Here is a 16,147-nt window from a genome sequence, read left to right on the forward strand (position 1 = left end):
GTCACTGCACCTTCATCTAGATTGTCAAAAAGTTCAGGGCCACTCCAGGGCACTTGAGGGTAAAGCAAGGTGGGAAGGGAGGGAAGTTGTAAAGAAAAAATCAAATCAAATCAAAACAAAACAAAAAACAGGTTTTAAGCCATCTCCAACTGATGGGTGCTTTCAGATACCCTTCTTCTTAAACATAGACAATCACATAGGCCTGTGTGGTGGCAGGCAGCTGAGAGTCACCTGTGGGTCACACAGCTGGTGACCAGGGATCCTGAGGCAACTAATAGCTTAGCAGTAAATCCTACAAGTATCATTGGAATGGTCGCCCTGGTGTGTGGTCCCTACCAGTTCACTTCAGCAGCTTTTGTCTTTTCATCAGCCTTCAGACCAAGCACCCCTCCCTGAACTGCTCTCTCAGGCTTCTCTCTCCCAGCCTTGGTCACAGCCTGTCAGGCCCTTTTGTACTTAAAACGTTATAACACTTGGTCACATATATTAATTAACCTTGTTTTGATCTCCCTGCCTTTTGGTAGGCTTACTCAGGGTGTGGTTCAAGGCTTAAAAAACAAACAAACAAACAAACAAACCCCACCAACTTTGTACTGTCATAATGGGCTCCCAACGAGCCGTTGCTGAGTAACTGAATTGAAGCTCTAGGTGAAATCCAAAGCAGTAGCCAGGAGGAATTTAGGCCATCCAGGGTAAGAACACCAGCGCTCCAATGAGAGGGTAAGAGAGAAGGCGAAGTAGCAACAGCTGCTGCCCACTTCCCACCTCAACTCTTCCACCCTCTTCCAGGTTGTTTTGGACATAGGCTGGTCTTCAACTCTGGATCCTCCAGCCTCCAACTTCAAACTACTCGTTTTACATAGCAGGAGCCGCCACGCCCAGGTAGGAGCGGCCTCTTGAATTACTGATAGGCTTTCCCTCCATATTCACGTTTTATCGCACCCACACACACCACCGTGCTGCTTATAGCTAACTTGACACAGACTGATCGTATTTTCATGACTAGGTTATCTGAAATCTAGAATAACCCTTCATTAAAAACTACGCACACCAATTAGGCAGACTTTGAGGCGGGGGAACTGAAGGCAGGAAAAGTCTTCACTCCCTCTGAGCCGCGCCTTCCACTCCTCCAGAACATACGTCCGGGATTTGAGGCCCGAAACAGATCGCCCTGGCAGACAAAGTCCCCACAGAGCGTGGGTTGAGAAGGGCTCGACACAGGCTAGGCTAGGCTAGGCTAAGGACCTAGCTCCTTTCAGCGGGCACACATTTGAGACTTCACTCGGAATGTGGGTATTCCTACACCCAAAAGGGGCGAAGTTTACCAACAAAAATAACAGGGGCAGAAGCACCCAAGACAAAGCGCGGCACACTAGCAAGCACACGCCCCTTACTGGGCACCGCGCGTGCGCACAGAGCCCGGGACAGGTAGCCGGCGTGGCCGGCGAGCAGACACGCCTTCCGCCGGCCTCTCCTGAGCCCGCCCCCGGGCCTCAGCGAGCCGTTCACTGGTCAGCCTAGGCCGGGCCAGGGGCGGGGATTGGCTGATTGGCATAAGGTCCTGGGACAGCCAATCTGGAAGGCTGAGCAGCTGCGAAGGTGAGGGCTGCTGCGCAGCCGAGGTGAGTGGGGCCCGGGACAGAAAAGCGGTTGGCGGGGTGGGGAATGGCTACCACCCGGAGCTGAACGGTGGCGGGAGGCCGTGTTGTGGACAAGGGAGGGGACGGGGCGCGGCGCGGGAGGCCGGCGAGCGGGAGGGAGGCCGCGGAAGCCCGGAGCAGAGAGCAGCCCTCCGGCTCGCCCGCGCCTGGCCTGCTGAGCTCCGCGGGCCGCCGGCCTGGCTCCCATCCCCCGCAGTCGGCGTTGTGCCCTCGCTGGATCCGGGCTGAACGGGGCGGCCCACGGCGTTCAGCCTGTTCTACCTGGACCTACTTTCCTGTCATTGTCGGCTGGCAGCTCTGAACTTTCTAAGCGTGCGCAGTTTGCGTGTAGCCAGACTACAGAAACTTTGAGATCTGAAGTCAAACTTAACCAAACCTTTCTTTCCGCCTGATGGTTTGTTTTGTGATTGGTCTGATGTAACCTCTTCTGGCTTAAACCTCGTTTTGTGCTTGAGGATGGTCAATAGAAGTTCGGATCCTACCCCCTCCACCTCCCAACTACAGGATTTAAAGCTTGCTTCACCACATCCGGAAAAGAATATTAAGGAGTATTTCATGATACTTGGTAATTTAGCGTTCACTTTTTTGTTTGGTTTGGTTTTGAGACAGAGTTGTCTTCCTTACTCTAGGCTGGGGTGGAATGCACTATGTAGATTAGGTTGAGCTGCCTAAAACCTCCTGCCTCAGTCACCACGCCCGATTCCAGTCACCTTTTCCTAGTGTATGTAGTTGTTTTACATTACAATGACTTAGTCAAGGAAGTTGTGACACTTACTATCTTGTTACATGAAAGTAAGTTGTGTCCACATATATTGATCACATATATTGTACATACACAAAAATCATTTAAAAGGTAAAAATTATTTTTAAAAAGAAGGTAATAGAAATGGGTTTGCGATTATATACAACCGAGTTTGACTATAAAATGCTTACGAGCTAAGAAAAGTCTCAGTCACGATGTGCAGCTAACTCTCTATCAACACCCTAATCTTTGAATTGAAATGCAAGTCTAGTAACTGAAGAGGAAACTTAAGGGTTCTTTAGAAACTGTGTTGTACGGTGTTCTGCTGGGCTAAACACGTGAAGGAACATGTAGCTGAAGTGGACCTAGGCGAAAGGATGTTCTACGAAAGCAAGCACGTGAAAGGACATGGGATTAAGATTTATTTGCTAATGACATGCATGTATTGGTCTTCGTAGTTGAGCTGCATTTGTCAGACTCTAGGGAGAGAAGTGCTCCATAATGGTGGTGTGTTGCAGTTTCTTGCTGCATCCGCAGATGCAGGGCTGATTGGCAGAGTGATGTCAGCTGAGATGGACACACATGCTCAAGACCTGTGAAGGACATGTGTTGTTTGGAGGGTATAAATAGGATTTGATGGACAGTGGAGGAGGATGAGCTAGGCTTGCTTATAGAGCTGGGTGTGCAATGTTTGTGGGTACCCTCTTGTGGCACACATGTATAACTCCAGCTCTAAGTGGCAGGAAGCTCTCTTCTGGTCTCTAACCATACATCCTTTTTGTTGTTTTTGGCTTTTAAGACAGGATCTATTGTATAGCCCTAGTTTTCATGGACCTTGCTGTGTAGAAAAGGCTTGCGTGGAATTCAGAGGGGTCTACCTTCCTCTCCCAAGTGCTGAGATGACTGGCGTGCTCCATCAATATACTATATATTGGCAAATACAAGTATATTGGCTAAATAAAACAAGTCTTAACAAATAACCAAGCTGGTCATGTAGCCAAACTAGCTAATAATTCCGTAGCTTATGGGATCTTCGTCAGACACCAGATACTAGGTGTGCAGTATCAACCTCAGCCTTCTAAGGCCATTCAAACAACAGGGGTCTGGTGACATGGCTCAGCAGTTAAGAGCCCTTGTTGCTCTTTCTTGTGTAAGAGCTCATTTCTAGAACTGACATGATGGCTTACAACTGTCTATAATGCCAATTCCAGGGGATCCAGTGTCTTCTGGCTTCTGGGCAAGTATGTAGTATATATGTATATGTATATTTATATGTATACATGCAAGCAAAATAGTTATACATAAAAATTAAATAACAAGCAAAAGAAAAAAGGTCACACTCTGTTGAGGAAAAGATCAGCAAACTTTTGGAACATAAGCAGAGGAAGACTCATTCTCAAAAACCAGGAAACTTTCAACTAATCAGTTGTTGTTACTTTGATTATTCTTGATTTTACATCAGTGTTTGACACTGGAATGTAGATTGTCTTTTTTGATGCAAGGAGTTAGTATGTATTGTGTTCTTAAATAGATTCTAATTTCTATTTATTCTCATTTACTCTTGGTTCTCTCTCTAACTGCTTGCTACAGCCCTTCCCATAAAAGTAGTTTGTTTCTTATAATATATGTTAGAGTAGCCTAGTTATTAGCCTGTATACCATCATCACAAAGTTTCCAGGAAAAAGTATGCTTAGCTCTACATATGTATCCATACATATGTGGACAACCAATTTAAGCTTATCCCTGACTAGCTTACAAATAAATGGGATTCAGACTACTGTTCTTTTATTTGGCTTTGACAATTACTGGGGCATGACCCCTAATCTACTCTTATAACTGCAGGCCTGCTGGCTACCTCCCCAGTGGTGTACCCCAGATACTTGCTGTTTCTCCTGGCTATGTGCTCATGGCGCCTCTCCCCTCATGATGCCTCTCCCCTCATGGTGCCTCTCCCCTCATGGCTGCTTCTGTTTTCCCTTGGTCTTCGTCCTCCTCTTTTCTCTCCTACAACCAGGCCGCTCTAAACCCACCTACCTCTAATCCCTCCAGTAATTGGCTGTAGCCAATTTTATTTAAGCAATCGTTATAAATCAAGGAACAAGGTTTGCACAACAAAAGCTTGTAACCGGAGACTTGGTATAGAATGTAGCATTGCAATACAGAGCAACAGAGCAAACCTCAACCACCACATTGGAAACAATCTGTAGCCGATTTTAATGCTATTTCTTTGATCCCTGTAACCTTGTAAAAGGGGGGGCATGGTGCCCTGCACTTATAATCTGAGTTCCTGGGAGATAGACAGGAGGATTCTGGGGGCTCACAGGCCACCTATCCTAGGCAGTTGATTAGCCCAGGCCTATGAGAAACCCTGCCTCAAATAACAGAGCTAGTGAGGGATGAGAATAATACTTACTGTAGGCATGAGCATAAATAACTTAGAGTGTAGGATTGTGCTGGCTTAATAACATCGTTGTATGACTTCACCAGCCCTTGGTAGTTGGCTAGGTTTCTCATACCATTCAAGATTTCTTTTGTTGAGTGGATCTTGTGTCCATAAGAGAGCTATTGGTGACTGCTTAGGGAATCACTATTGTGTCATAAGGTTAGCTTGCCACACTGGCCATTGTTGTGGTTCATTCCTCATAGCTGGGTAAGGTGCTTGGTTGCTTCTCTCCTTAGGAAGCTAGTATGGCACCTTCTGGTACCAGGAATGCTAGTCCTGAGGGAAGGAGGCTTTCAGGTCAGATCCAGCCAGGGAAGAGCACAGTAATTGGTTATCTAAGACTAAACAGTCAGCCCTAAAACTATTTACATACAAGTAACATGCAGATTGAAACAGGTTTTGTTTTTCTCTGTGGGTTTTTTTTTTTTTTTTTTTTTTTCTCAAGACAAGGATTCACTTTGTAGCCCTGGATGTCCTGGAACTCACTCTGTAGACCAGCCTGTCCTTGAACTCAGAGATCTGTTTGCCTCTGCCTCCTCGTGCTGGGATTAAATGTGTGCCACCACTGCCTGGCTAGCAGGTTGTATTTATATATTTAGGTATATATATATATATATTGTATTAGTCATGCAGGGTTCTCTAGAGGAACAGACTGATAGATAGTACATATATGTGGGTTTATTGGAGTGGCTGTGATCCCATTAGTCCAACAATCAATATCTCCTTATAGAAGCATCAAGGAACTGTTCAGTCCATGAGACTAGATGTCTCCCAGCAGCCCCTAGAGAGGTGCCAGTCTTTTTGGTTTACATTGGAATTCCAAAGAACATCAATGAAGGAATACAACAGCAACAGAACAGTAGGAGTGAGCGCAGACAGGCAAAAAGTTCTTTCTCTACCTTTATGTAGGCTGCCACCGGAAGGTGTGGCCCATTTAGGGTGTGTCTTAGTTAGGGTTTTACTGCTGTGAATAGACACCATGACCAAGGCACCTTTTTATAAGGACAACATTTAGTTGAGGCTGGCTTACGGGTTCAGAGGTTCAGTCCACTATCATCAAGGCAGGAACATGGCAGCATCAGGCAGACATGGTATAGGAGGAGCTGAGAGTTCTACATCTTTATCTGAAGGCTGCTAGCAGAATACTGACTTCCAGGAAGCTAGTATGAGGGTCTTAGGATGAGTGTGTCTCACCCACAGTGACACACCTACTCCAACAAGACCATAACTCCAGGTAGTGCCACTCATGGGGCCAAGCATATTCAAACCATGACAGGGTGGGTATCCACCTCAAATGACCAACCAAGAAAATCCTTCCCAGGTGTACCCAGCTGCCTGGGTTCTAGTTGATTCCAGTTATATTCAGGTTGACAAGATTAGCTATCATACATGAACACTTAAGTTTACATGTGTATGTATGTATCAGTGCTATGGGGAAAAATCAAGCTGGATGGGAATTAGCCATCACATGAATTATAACATACATTGATAAGTCATACATATATAAATCTATCACAAAGCATACATTCATGTAATAGACACCCATGTTAAGAAAAGAAAGCTTGCATATCAGAAAACACCTTGGTGACTCTCTTCCAAGTATTAATTACCCAGATTGAATCAAAGGTAGCCACTATAACTGCTTTCAGTGTTTCAGTGTTTTGGCTTCTTATTTATTTATAAACGTTTCACAGAAATTTATTGCATCCAAAATTGTCTTCTTTATATGATTCTCTTGTTATCTGTAGGAAATGTACTGGTATCCTTTTTTTTTTTATTCCTGATAAAGCTAATTCATTTCTCTATTTTTTTCTTAATGAATTTCATCAGAGCACTATATTTTTTTTACAACTAATAGACTCTTCAAAGAAGCAACTTTTTGATTTTTTATTTCCTTTTTAAAATTTATATCTATCTATATATAGATAGATATAAATATCTATATATATATTAATTATTGCCCAAGATGGCCATGAACTCACAATCCTCCTGCTTCTACCTCAGAGGTGCAGAAATTAAAGGAATTTGCTTCTATGCCTGGCTAAACCAGCTCTTGACTTGGTTATCCTTCCTGTTCTTAATAGGCTTTGATGGTTTCAGCGTCAGCAGTTTTATTTTTTCTGGGTTTTTTGTGTTTGTTTTTGAGGCAGGGTTTCTCTGTGTAACTCTGGCTGTCCTGAAACTCACTCTGTAGACAAGGCTGGCCTTGAACTCAGAAATCCGCTTCCCTCTGCCTCCCAAGTGCTGGGATTAAAGGCATGTGTTACCACTGCTTGGCAGTTTTCTTTTTTCTCTTTTCCACCTAATTTACTTGTTCTAAGTGAGAGGAGAGTTTGTTTGAATATTACTTAACTCATAGACGCAAAAGTCATATAGATATATATATGTATCCATATGTATATGTGTGTATATGTATTTATGTTTGTATGTATGTGTTTGAGTGTAGGTCTCCCTGTCTAATCCAAGCTTGTCTTGAATTCTTTAAAAAAAATTTTTTTATTACATGTTTCCCTTCCATTGTGTGGGTCCTGGGAATCCAGTGTGGGGCTTTAGGCATGACAACCTTTACCCCTAAGCCATCTTGTTTCCATTTCCTTGAACTCTTGATTCCCCTGTCTCACCCTCCCACCCCCCACTTATTGGGATTAAAGGTAGGCCAGTACATATGTTTTGATAGCCACTTAACAGTTGAGCAACTACTACACACTGTCCTAAAAGATGAGCTATAATATCTATCCAAATTGATTAAGTCAAATGAACAACAAAAACAATTTGGGCATGTGATTTTAATATGCTAATGTGCAGAGAAATAAATGCACAGAAGGGTGTTTTTGTTTTTGTTTTGTGTGTGTGTTTTGTTTGTTTTTCAAGACTGGGTTTTTTAGTGTAGGCCTGGCTGTCTCATGTGCTGGGACTAAAGGCAAGCACCATCTCTGCCCAGCAGCACAGGAGGGTCTTAATTCTGGTTGATCAGGAAAGACTTCTTAGAAGAGGCAGAGATAAGCTGAAACAATACATCAGTGTAGGAGATGAAATAATACATCAGTGTAGGAGATGGTTGGTAAGTACAATATTGACTACAGCTTGGAAGATGAAGAGTATATTGAACCTTTGGAGTTACCGTAATGACTGTCTGTGTCAACATGTAGATTGTGAAGGATGTGGAGGATGACAAAGAACTGACCAGATCAAAAGAAAATTAGGGTAACAGTCATGGGAGGAGGGAATACCTGTCTAGTTACGATTTTGAAGGTTTCTAAGAATAAAGACAATGAGATGGTTTCTGGTGAAGACAACTTGATTACAGAAAATAAAAGAAAAACAATGGGATAACTGGTAATATAGATGTGACTTTCTCAAGTAAGAACATCTCAAGGTTAGATTTTGTCTTAAATGCAGGTGGGAGAAAGAGAAGCTAGGAAGTAGTGATGGAGGTGATAAGGGTGAAGAGAGGATCTTTTCGATGCAGGGTGTTGTAAGAAGTGACAGGGTAGAGTAGACTGACCATTTGTTTGGAATGAGGGACAGGAGAGACCAAGGGTATAGTAAATGCTGCACAAATACAAATAATTATGTGGCAGGGCACTGTGAGATTTTTACTCAGCTGACGGTATCAGTGTGTTGCTTTATTTACTGAGAAATGGAGGAGGAAGATGGATTCAAGAGATAGTCCGTTTTCTGCTGTCTTAGCAGAACATCCAGGAAAGATTTATGTGGCTGTTTTGGAGAAAGAAGTGCAGCACCTTGGCACCTGTTCCTGGGACAGTCACGCTGTCCAGTGGGGAAAGGAAAAGCGAGAGAGGAAGCTGGGGAGATGGCATGCATACAAGGTGTTAAACTGGTTCTCCTAGTCAGAAGCTAACTGCCCTAACACACCCTCTTCGCCCACCTGACGGCACCTTCAGATCACCTCTTGTTTTGTTTTGCTTTGTTTTGTTTGAGACTGGGTCTTGATGTGTAGCCTACACTATTTATAAACTCAGTAGAGCCAATTGTGGCATTGAACTCAAGGCGGTCTTTCTGTCCAGCCTAGAATTTGGGGATTAGGTTTCTTTCATAAGCCCCATTGTTGTGGGGAGCCAGGCATAGTAGATCACAGTTGTTTAAGTTTGTAAATACTTGTTTTATGTGTGTGAGTGCCTGTGTGTACACCACATTCATGCAGTACCTTCTGAGGCCAAAAAAGCCTCAGTCTTCTGTGGAACTGGAGTTATAGGTAGGGTTCTTAGAGCTGCCATGTAGGTACTGAGAACTGAACTCAAGAACTTGAGTCCTTTGCAAGAGCAGCAAGGACTCTTGTAATTCTATTGTTTAGGAAGTAGAGGGAAGTCAAAGCCATCTTTGCTAGCATAATGAGAATGAGGCCAACCTGGGCTATAAGACACCTTGTATTAGAAAGGCTTGAATCAAGCAAAACAAAATACAAAAATATTGGAGGGCATAGTCAAACTAGCAGAGAGCATAGGTAAGTTTGAAACAGCTGGCCTGGAGAGTGTAGAGGGGGCAGTTAGAAGGATACATACAAATGTGTAAAATAAAAAGCTTATTAAATTCTTGGAAGTTGGGTTTATAAAATTCTAAAGTTTCAAAGAAGAAATAACTGAAATTAGTAGGAAATCTGTTAGTCCAGTGCCCCTTGGATGCCTTTGGTAGAAGGATGAGGGTGAAGACTGGTTAGAAGATTGCTGAGTAGGCCAGGGATGCAGCTACATGGTAGAGGATCATCTTGTGTTGTGAAGCCTTTCATACTGTGAGAAGGAGAAAAGAACTATGTCTGGGGCTGGAGAGATGGCTCAGAGAGCACTGACTGCTCTTCCACAGGTCCTGAGTTCAATTCCCAGCAACCACATACACGATGGCTCACAACCATCTGTAATAAGACCTGATACCCTCTTCTGGTGTGTCTGAAGATAGCTACAGTGTACTCACATAAATAAAATAAATAAATTAAAAAACTACTTAAAAAAAAAGAACTATGTCTAGATAGAAGGTAACAGGATTACGTGAGTGAAAGCTAGCCTGGGTACGTTTACCCTTGTGCTGCAGCCTCTTGCATACTGGGAGTTGGGTTTTAGGTTTCTTTCTGATGATACTAAGGGCTGACTCTGGGGTTTTGTGACTATCACAGCCCTCAGTGCTGACGATAACTCTGAATCCCTGACCTATCAGAGCTTCATCTCGTAAGAACTGGGAGTTATGGGAGTCACCACCAGATCCCAAGCTTTGTGTGTGTTTGTTGTTTTCAGTTTGAGATTATACTTGCTATGTACTCCTGGCTGGCCTAGAGCTCAACCTGTAGAACAGGCTGGCCTCATACTTGAAGAGCTCCATCTGTCTCTGCCTAAATTTTGGTTTTAAGTGAGAAAGTAAACATACTTTCAAACGTTGACTAAATAGTAAAGACTATAGAAGGAAGAAAATTGCCTCTGTCCACTCTTGTCAGCTTTAATAGTTTGATATATGTCTTTCTGTATATAAGAAAAATAAAAAGTTGAGGAATTTCATAAAAATGAGATGATAATATTCAGAGAGTGTTGTTTGTAATAATGTAAATAGACCTTCAAGTCAGTATATAAACTATATACACGTAATAGTTTGTGGTCTAGGGATAACCTTTAAAAGCACTACAGAGTATGTACAGAGTATATACAGCAAAAAAAAAAAAATCCTGTTGTGTAACTTGTTCTGAGGCTGTATTTTAGCTGGGTGTGGTGTAGTTTTGCCCTTTTTTCTGAGGCAGGGTCTCATGTAGCCCAGGCTGGCCACAGAGTGACTATGATGCCTTTAATCCCAGCACTTGGGAGGCTGAGGCAGGCGGATCTCTTGAGTTGGGAGGCCAGCCTGGTCTATACACTAAGTTCCAGGCCAGCCATGTTTTTTTTTTTTTGTTTGTTTGTTTTTTTGTTTTTTTTCCAGCCATGGTTTTGTAGAGAGTCAATGAAGCCTGCTCTAGCAGACTCAAGCTTGGTAAACGTGATAGGTTTTGCCCTTTCCCCCTTTCCTTCTCCTTTGTCAAAAGCTGTTAGATTACATTGCTAAAGCAGTAGACCCAAGGTCTGTTCCCTCTTTGGGCTACTGACTCATTCTTGAGACAAAATACCAAGGCTAACCTGCCCATGTCTCATGTAGTACAGGCTGACCTTAGACTCACTATGCTGCCAAGGGGTACCTTGAACTGATCTTCTGCCCTCCTCTGTAGTTAGGGATGACAAGCATGTGCCTTTTGCTTGTCTTACCTGTTTATGTCTTTCTGAGAATGGCAGCATCTGTGTGAAAGTTAGAATCGTTCAAGTATTGAACGCCATCATTGATGCTGTGCAGAATTACTTTTAGGGAATGGCTTGGAGTAGAAACAGTGAAGGTCACAGCTGAATAGCAGCAGTGACTTTCGTGTTTTAAGTGACCAAGAGTGTGGAGCAGCTGGTGAGGTAGCAGAAGAGAATCACAAGTTCAGAGCCAGAGTTGGAGAGAGCTCAGCTGGGAGGTGCCCTTGCTGCTTTCCAGAGGCCTGACTTCAGTTTCCTGCACCCATGGTAGGAGGCTGAAAAACTCCTATACAAATATAGCTCCAGAGAGTTTGGTGCCATCTTCAGGCCTTCTTCAGGCTCCCACATGCATCTGGAAGACTTGTATACAAAGCATAAAAAGTAAAAAAAGCCAAGGAGTCATTCCTTTGCTTCATTATCTGTTTGAGGACTTTTTAAAAGAAAAAAATTATATCTATATCTATATATAGATATATAGATATAGATAGATAGATAGATAGATATAGATATAGATATAGATATAGATATAGATATATAGATCCCTGGGGCTTGCTAGCCAGCTCAGGTAAGTTCCAGGCCAAGGACTGACCTTGTATTGAAAGAAACGTGTGTATTAAGGGGATAGACAACATCTAGGGGATGGCTTCTGAAACTGCCCTGTGACACCCATAAGTAGGTGGTCACATATATACTAAATAGGGTTTTCTATTTGTTATAATTAACGCTTAGAAGCAATCGAGATGTCTTTCTTAGATGAATAAATAATAAATCATGATACTTTTAGAGAATAGAATATTCAGAACAAAAAATTTTTAGCTTTTAACCCTGAAAAGATTTGAGTGGACGAAGCTTAAGTGTCATACAGGGTGAAAGAAGCCAGGCAGAAAACCTGCATATTGTAGGATTCCAGAGACTGTGAGACAAACCTGTAGGAAAAGGATTAAATTAGCTGGGGTGGGGGAGTAGGGGATGAGGGAGTTGGGGGTATGGGAGAGGTAGAGGGTAGGAGGTAAGGGGATAGATTTATGAGTTCAAGGCCAGCCTGGCCTACAGAGTGAGTTCCAGGACAGAACAGCTAGGGCTATACAGGGAAGAAACATTGTCTTGAAAAACCGGAGGGGGAAAAAAGATATGTGCCAATTTGTACTGAGAGACAGTGTCTTGCTGTGTAGTTTAAGCTGGAAGCTCTTAGTTCTTCCTGTGCCTCAGAAGTGTTGCCATTTACAGGAGTGACTTTGTACATAACTTTATGAAATTTTAAAAAAAATGGTGGTAGGATTCTGTTACTTGTCTTATTTGCTGACAGTATATTCTTATGTAGGCCTTGGTTGCCACATAAGCTGACCCCTCTGCCTCAGCCTCCTCCATGCTACCACACTCATGAATGTTTTGTTTTGTTTTCATGACAAGCTTTCTTGTAGTTTAGAGTGGCTTTGAACAACTGACTGTCCAAAGGCTGGGATGTCTGTGAGGCTCACCACATCTGACTGCTTCATGTGTTAAAAAAAATCACTCATTTCTCCTTCCAGAGTTTTTGGTTTCTGTTTTGTTTTTTCGGTTTTTCGAGACAGGGTTCTGTGTAGCCCTGGCTGTCCTGGAATTTACTCTGTAGACCAGGCTGGCCTCGAACTCAGAAATCTGCCTGCCTCAGCCTCCCAAGTGCTGGGATTAAAGGCATGAGCCACCACTGCCCTGCTGTTTTGGCAGTTTTGAGTCTTTGATTTTTAGATTCCTATTGACTTAAGAAGATTTGTTCATATAACCTGCATTGAACAGGGTGATACTACAATGCATCTGATCTAAGCTCTAGTCATGGATATTTTTATAAAGTAATGAAGACAAGTATGTTCTGGTTAGTGTTGGACATGCTGCATGATTTCACATTACAACATATGCTTGTGTGATGCCTATGTTGTTGTTATTGTTTATTTATTTTTATTTTATTTTACACATAGTCTCTTTGCAGGCCTGGCCATTCTGGAACTATGTGGACAAGGCTGCCTCAAACTCGTAAGAGTTTGCCTGCCTGTGACTTCTGAGTGCTGGGGTGATAGGTGTGTGCTGCTATATAAGCAAGCTGAGAATGTGTAAAGTTTGTTTTCTCTAATTTGCACTCCAAGTTTTGAGGTATTTTAAGCTTACTTGTGAGACATGCAAACATAGAGATTCTAAATAAAACTGATCTCATCTTAGTGCCCAGTTGTAAATTGTTTATACAACACTCAGTATTTGCATTGCCATTTTCAGTGTGCTCTATGGACCATGTGCTGCTATGGATGCCTGAAGTTGTTGACCTGCAGGTTGGGAAGACTCAGCCATCTCCATGCTGGGCTGGATTAAGTGCCTGATGAGGATGTGGTTTCAGCGAGTTGGGGTCAGCATGCAGTCGGTGAGTCTCAGCCAGCCCATCCTAAACTCCACAAATGTAGATGTTCGGAGGCGTTTCTGAGAAAACGATAGAACTTTTAACAACATGGAAGTTTATTGTTTGTATGCTCTGATTTGATTACTGTTTAAATTCCAAGTGGGTCTGTTCCCAGTACCGCAAGACAGTGACTTCTTAGGTTATGTTTAACACTTAAAACTGGAGTTAGGTGATCTGAAGAACAGTGTATTCATTAGTGAAGAAAAGCTTCACTAGAGAGAGACATCACTGTTCACAATTTGTAACTTTGAGTGTTTTTAAATTAATATTAAATATTATAAATAAATGTTAAAACATTTTCTAAAATGTAACAATAGTTACAGAGAAAATTTAGCCTATTATATAATTTTATGCCATAGGTTTTTACTTTTTATTTTTTTGGTTTTTTGAGACAGTATTTCTCTGTAACCCTGAATGTCCTGGAACTCTCTCCATAGACCAGGCTGTCCTTGAACTCTGAGATCCACTTGCCTCTGCCTCTCAAGTGCTGACATTCAAGGTGTGTGCCTTCTACCACCTGGTGTTTTTATTTTATTTTGGAGATTATGATTTTATTAATTTTAAAAATATATTCAAGATCCCAGTATATCGCAGGCTGTCTTGTAAGTCAATGTATAGGCCAGGCTGGTTTCAAACTCAAGATATTTTCATTTCTAGACTAGGAACAGAATACTGCCAGTATAGTTAACCATGGACTAGGTGGCTAGGGGCATCAAGGGGATAAAAAAGGGACAGACACACATACAGTGAGACTGGGATCAGGTGGTAACCATGCATTGTGTGTTTTCTCAAGGACTTGAGAAAATCCTGAAAATGAACTTGATAATAATACGCTTAAAGTGACCTAGAAGCCCAACCTCTCCTCTTTTACCTGTTTTATTTGCGTCCCCATTTGTAAAACACAGACAGCTTTGTAAAACATTGACTGTGCATGATGTGTTCAAGCATCAGAAAGACTTGGGGGACTTGGTTCTCCCAGTATGTGGGTCCCACGGGTGTAACTCAGGCCATCAGGCTTGGCACCAAGGTTCACTGCTGAGCCATCTTGCTGGCTGTAGACTGTTGTGTGTATTCATTTGCTACATTGGACATTGGACCTAGGGCCTGGTACATGCTAGGCATGGCTCCACCTTTGACCTACATCTCCATCTCCCAGCTCCTTTTTAAAAAACATGTTGTGCATGTGTATGATTTGTGTATGTGGATGGATACTGCGGCACATGTTAGAGGTTAAAGGGTAACTTAGTGGGTCTGTTCTCTCCTTCTGCTTTTTTGTGGGTTTCAGGGGTCAAACTCAAGTCGACAGTCTTGGGCAAGCCATTGTTGAGTCACTGCACCAGCAACTTCCCATCCCCTTAAAACAAACAAACAAAGAAAAAAAACCGGTGTTATAAAATACTGTCTCACAGAGTTGCTCAGCCTGGTTTGAACATGCAGCTCCCGAGTAATGGGGGTTCCATGCCGTGTACCTCTGTGTTTTACAGTAGACATCAGCAATGCTGTAGCATTGATTAAACATGCCGTCCATGATTCATTTACTAAGCCAGTACTCAGTGCCCAGGGCTTTTACATTCAGACCACTCCTCACAGAGGAGAGACTGAGCTTCCTGGCTTGGCCGCCTTGCCTAGTTACCTGAGGCAGAGGGCGGGGCGTCGAGAGCCCCGCCTCTTCCTAGTGTATTTTGGTACTTCTAAAAGAAAGGGAAGAACCCCTGATGAATACCTTAACTCACTTAATACTCATCGACTCAGGAAACAAGAGTATCTGTTTTATAGTGAGAAAGTAGGAGTGTAAGGGATATGATTTGTTTATAGACAGTAAATTGGCAGATCCTGCTTTTAAAGCCAAGGCTTCATGCTGCTGTAGGCTATGCTGTATCTGGCTTTTCACTGCCTTCCACCTGGCTTCCTTTTTTTCTTTAAACAGTGCCTCACTCTATATAAGTCCCGATGTCTTGGAACTGTGTAGACTGGACTAGCCTACAGTTTACAGGGGTCTACCTCTTGACTGGGGTTAAGAGGTGTGGGCCATAGTGCCTGGCCCACCTTTTTTTTTTTTTTTGGTAATATCTTATTTTGTGTGTATGGATTTTTTCCCTGAATATATGTGTCTGTACATGTATCACTTTGTGCTTGGTGCCAAGGAGACCAGAAGAGGGAAGCAGATCCCTTGGGACTGGAGTTAGAGACCATTGTTTGTGGGGCTGCATGTGCGGGAGGGGAATTAAACCCAGGTCCCCTGGAAGAATAGCTAGTACTGTTAACTGCTGAGCCATCTTTCTACTCCTTCAACAAGTACACTTAAATTAGAGGAAAAGACAGACCCAGTCGGCTCTCTTCGTCCATAGTGTGGTCTCTGGTATTGCACTCAGGTCACAGACTGAGCCATCTCACCAGCCACACTTCCAACATTTGTTTGTACTTAAAACATCTTTATGATGTTTGAATTCTTTCTCCATCTTATGTATTTATCCTTAAGGAAGAATTTCAAAATTTATGTTTATCATTAGACTTTTTCTGAGACAGTCTTTTTTTTTTTTTTTTTTTTTTTTAAAGATTTATTTATTGATTATATGTAAGTACACTGTAGCTGTCTTCAGACACTCCAGA

The 16,147-nt window shown here is 42.7% G+C and overlaps 1 protein-coding gene across 6 annotated transcripts in view; it reads left to right on the top strand.

Moving 5' to 3' along the window:
- Positions 1-648: 648 nt before the first annotated feature.
- Mtfr1 (mitochondrial fission regulator 1) overlaps positions 649-16,147 on the top strand; it is a 33,503-nt gene continuing 18,004 nt past the window's right edge. For 2 of the 6 annotated variants that reach the window (NR_045575.2, NM_026182.6), the window contains exons 1-2: positions 1,444-1,622; positions 13,360-13,501. Coding sequence is in view for 5 of the 6 variants with exons in the window: in NM_026182.6 (NP_080458.1) it covers positions 13,436-13,501 (66 nt within the window). In the remaining variant the exon portion in view is untranslated. The other 4 variants (XM_011249708.3, NM_001253391.2, NM_001253390.2 and 1 more) reach the window with 4 other exon arrangements.

The sequence above is a fragment of the Mus musculus genome, chromosome 3 (genome assembly GCF_000001635.26).
Source record: "Mus musculus strain C57BL/6J chromosome 3, GRCm38.p6 C57BL/6J".
Lineage (NCBI taxonomy): Eukaryota > Metazoa > Chordata > Mammalia > Rodentia > Muridae > Mus > Mus musculus.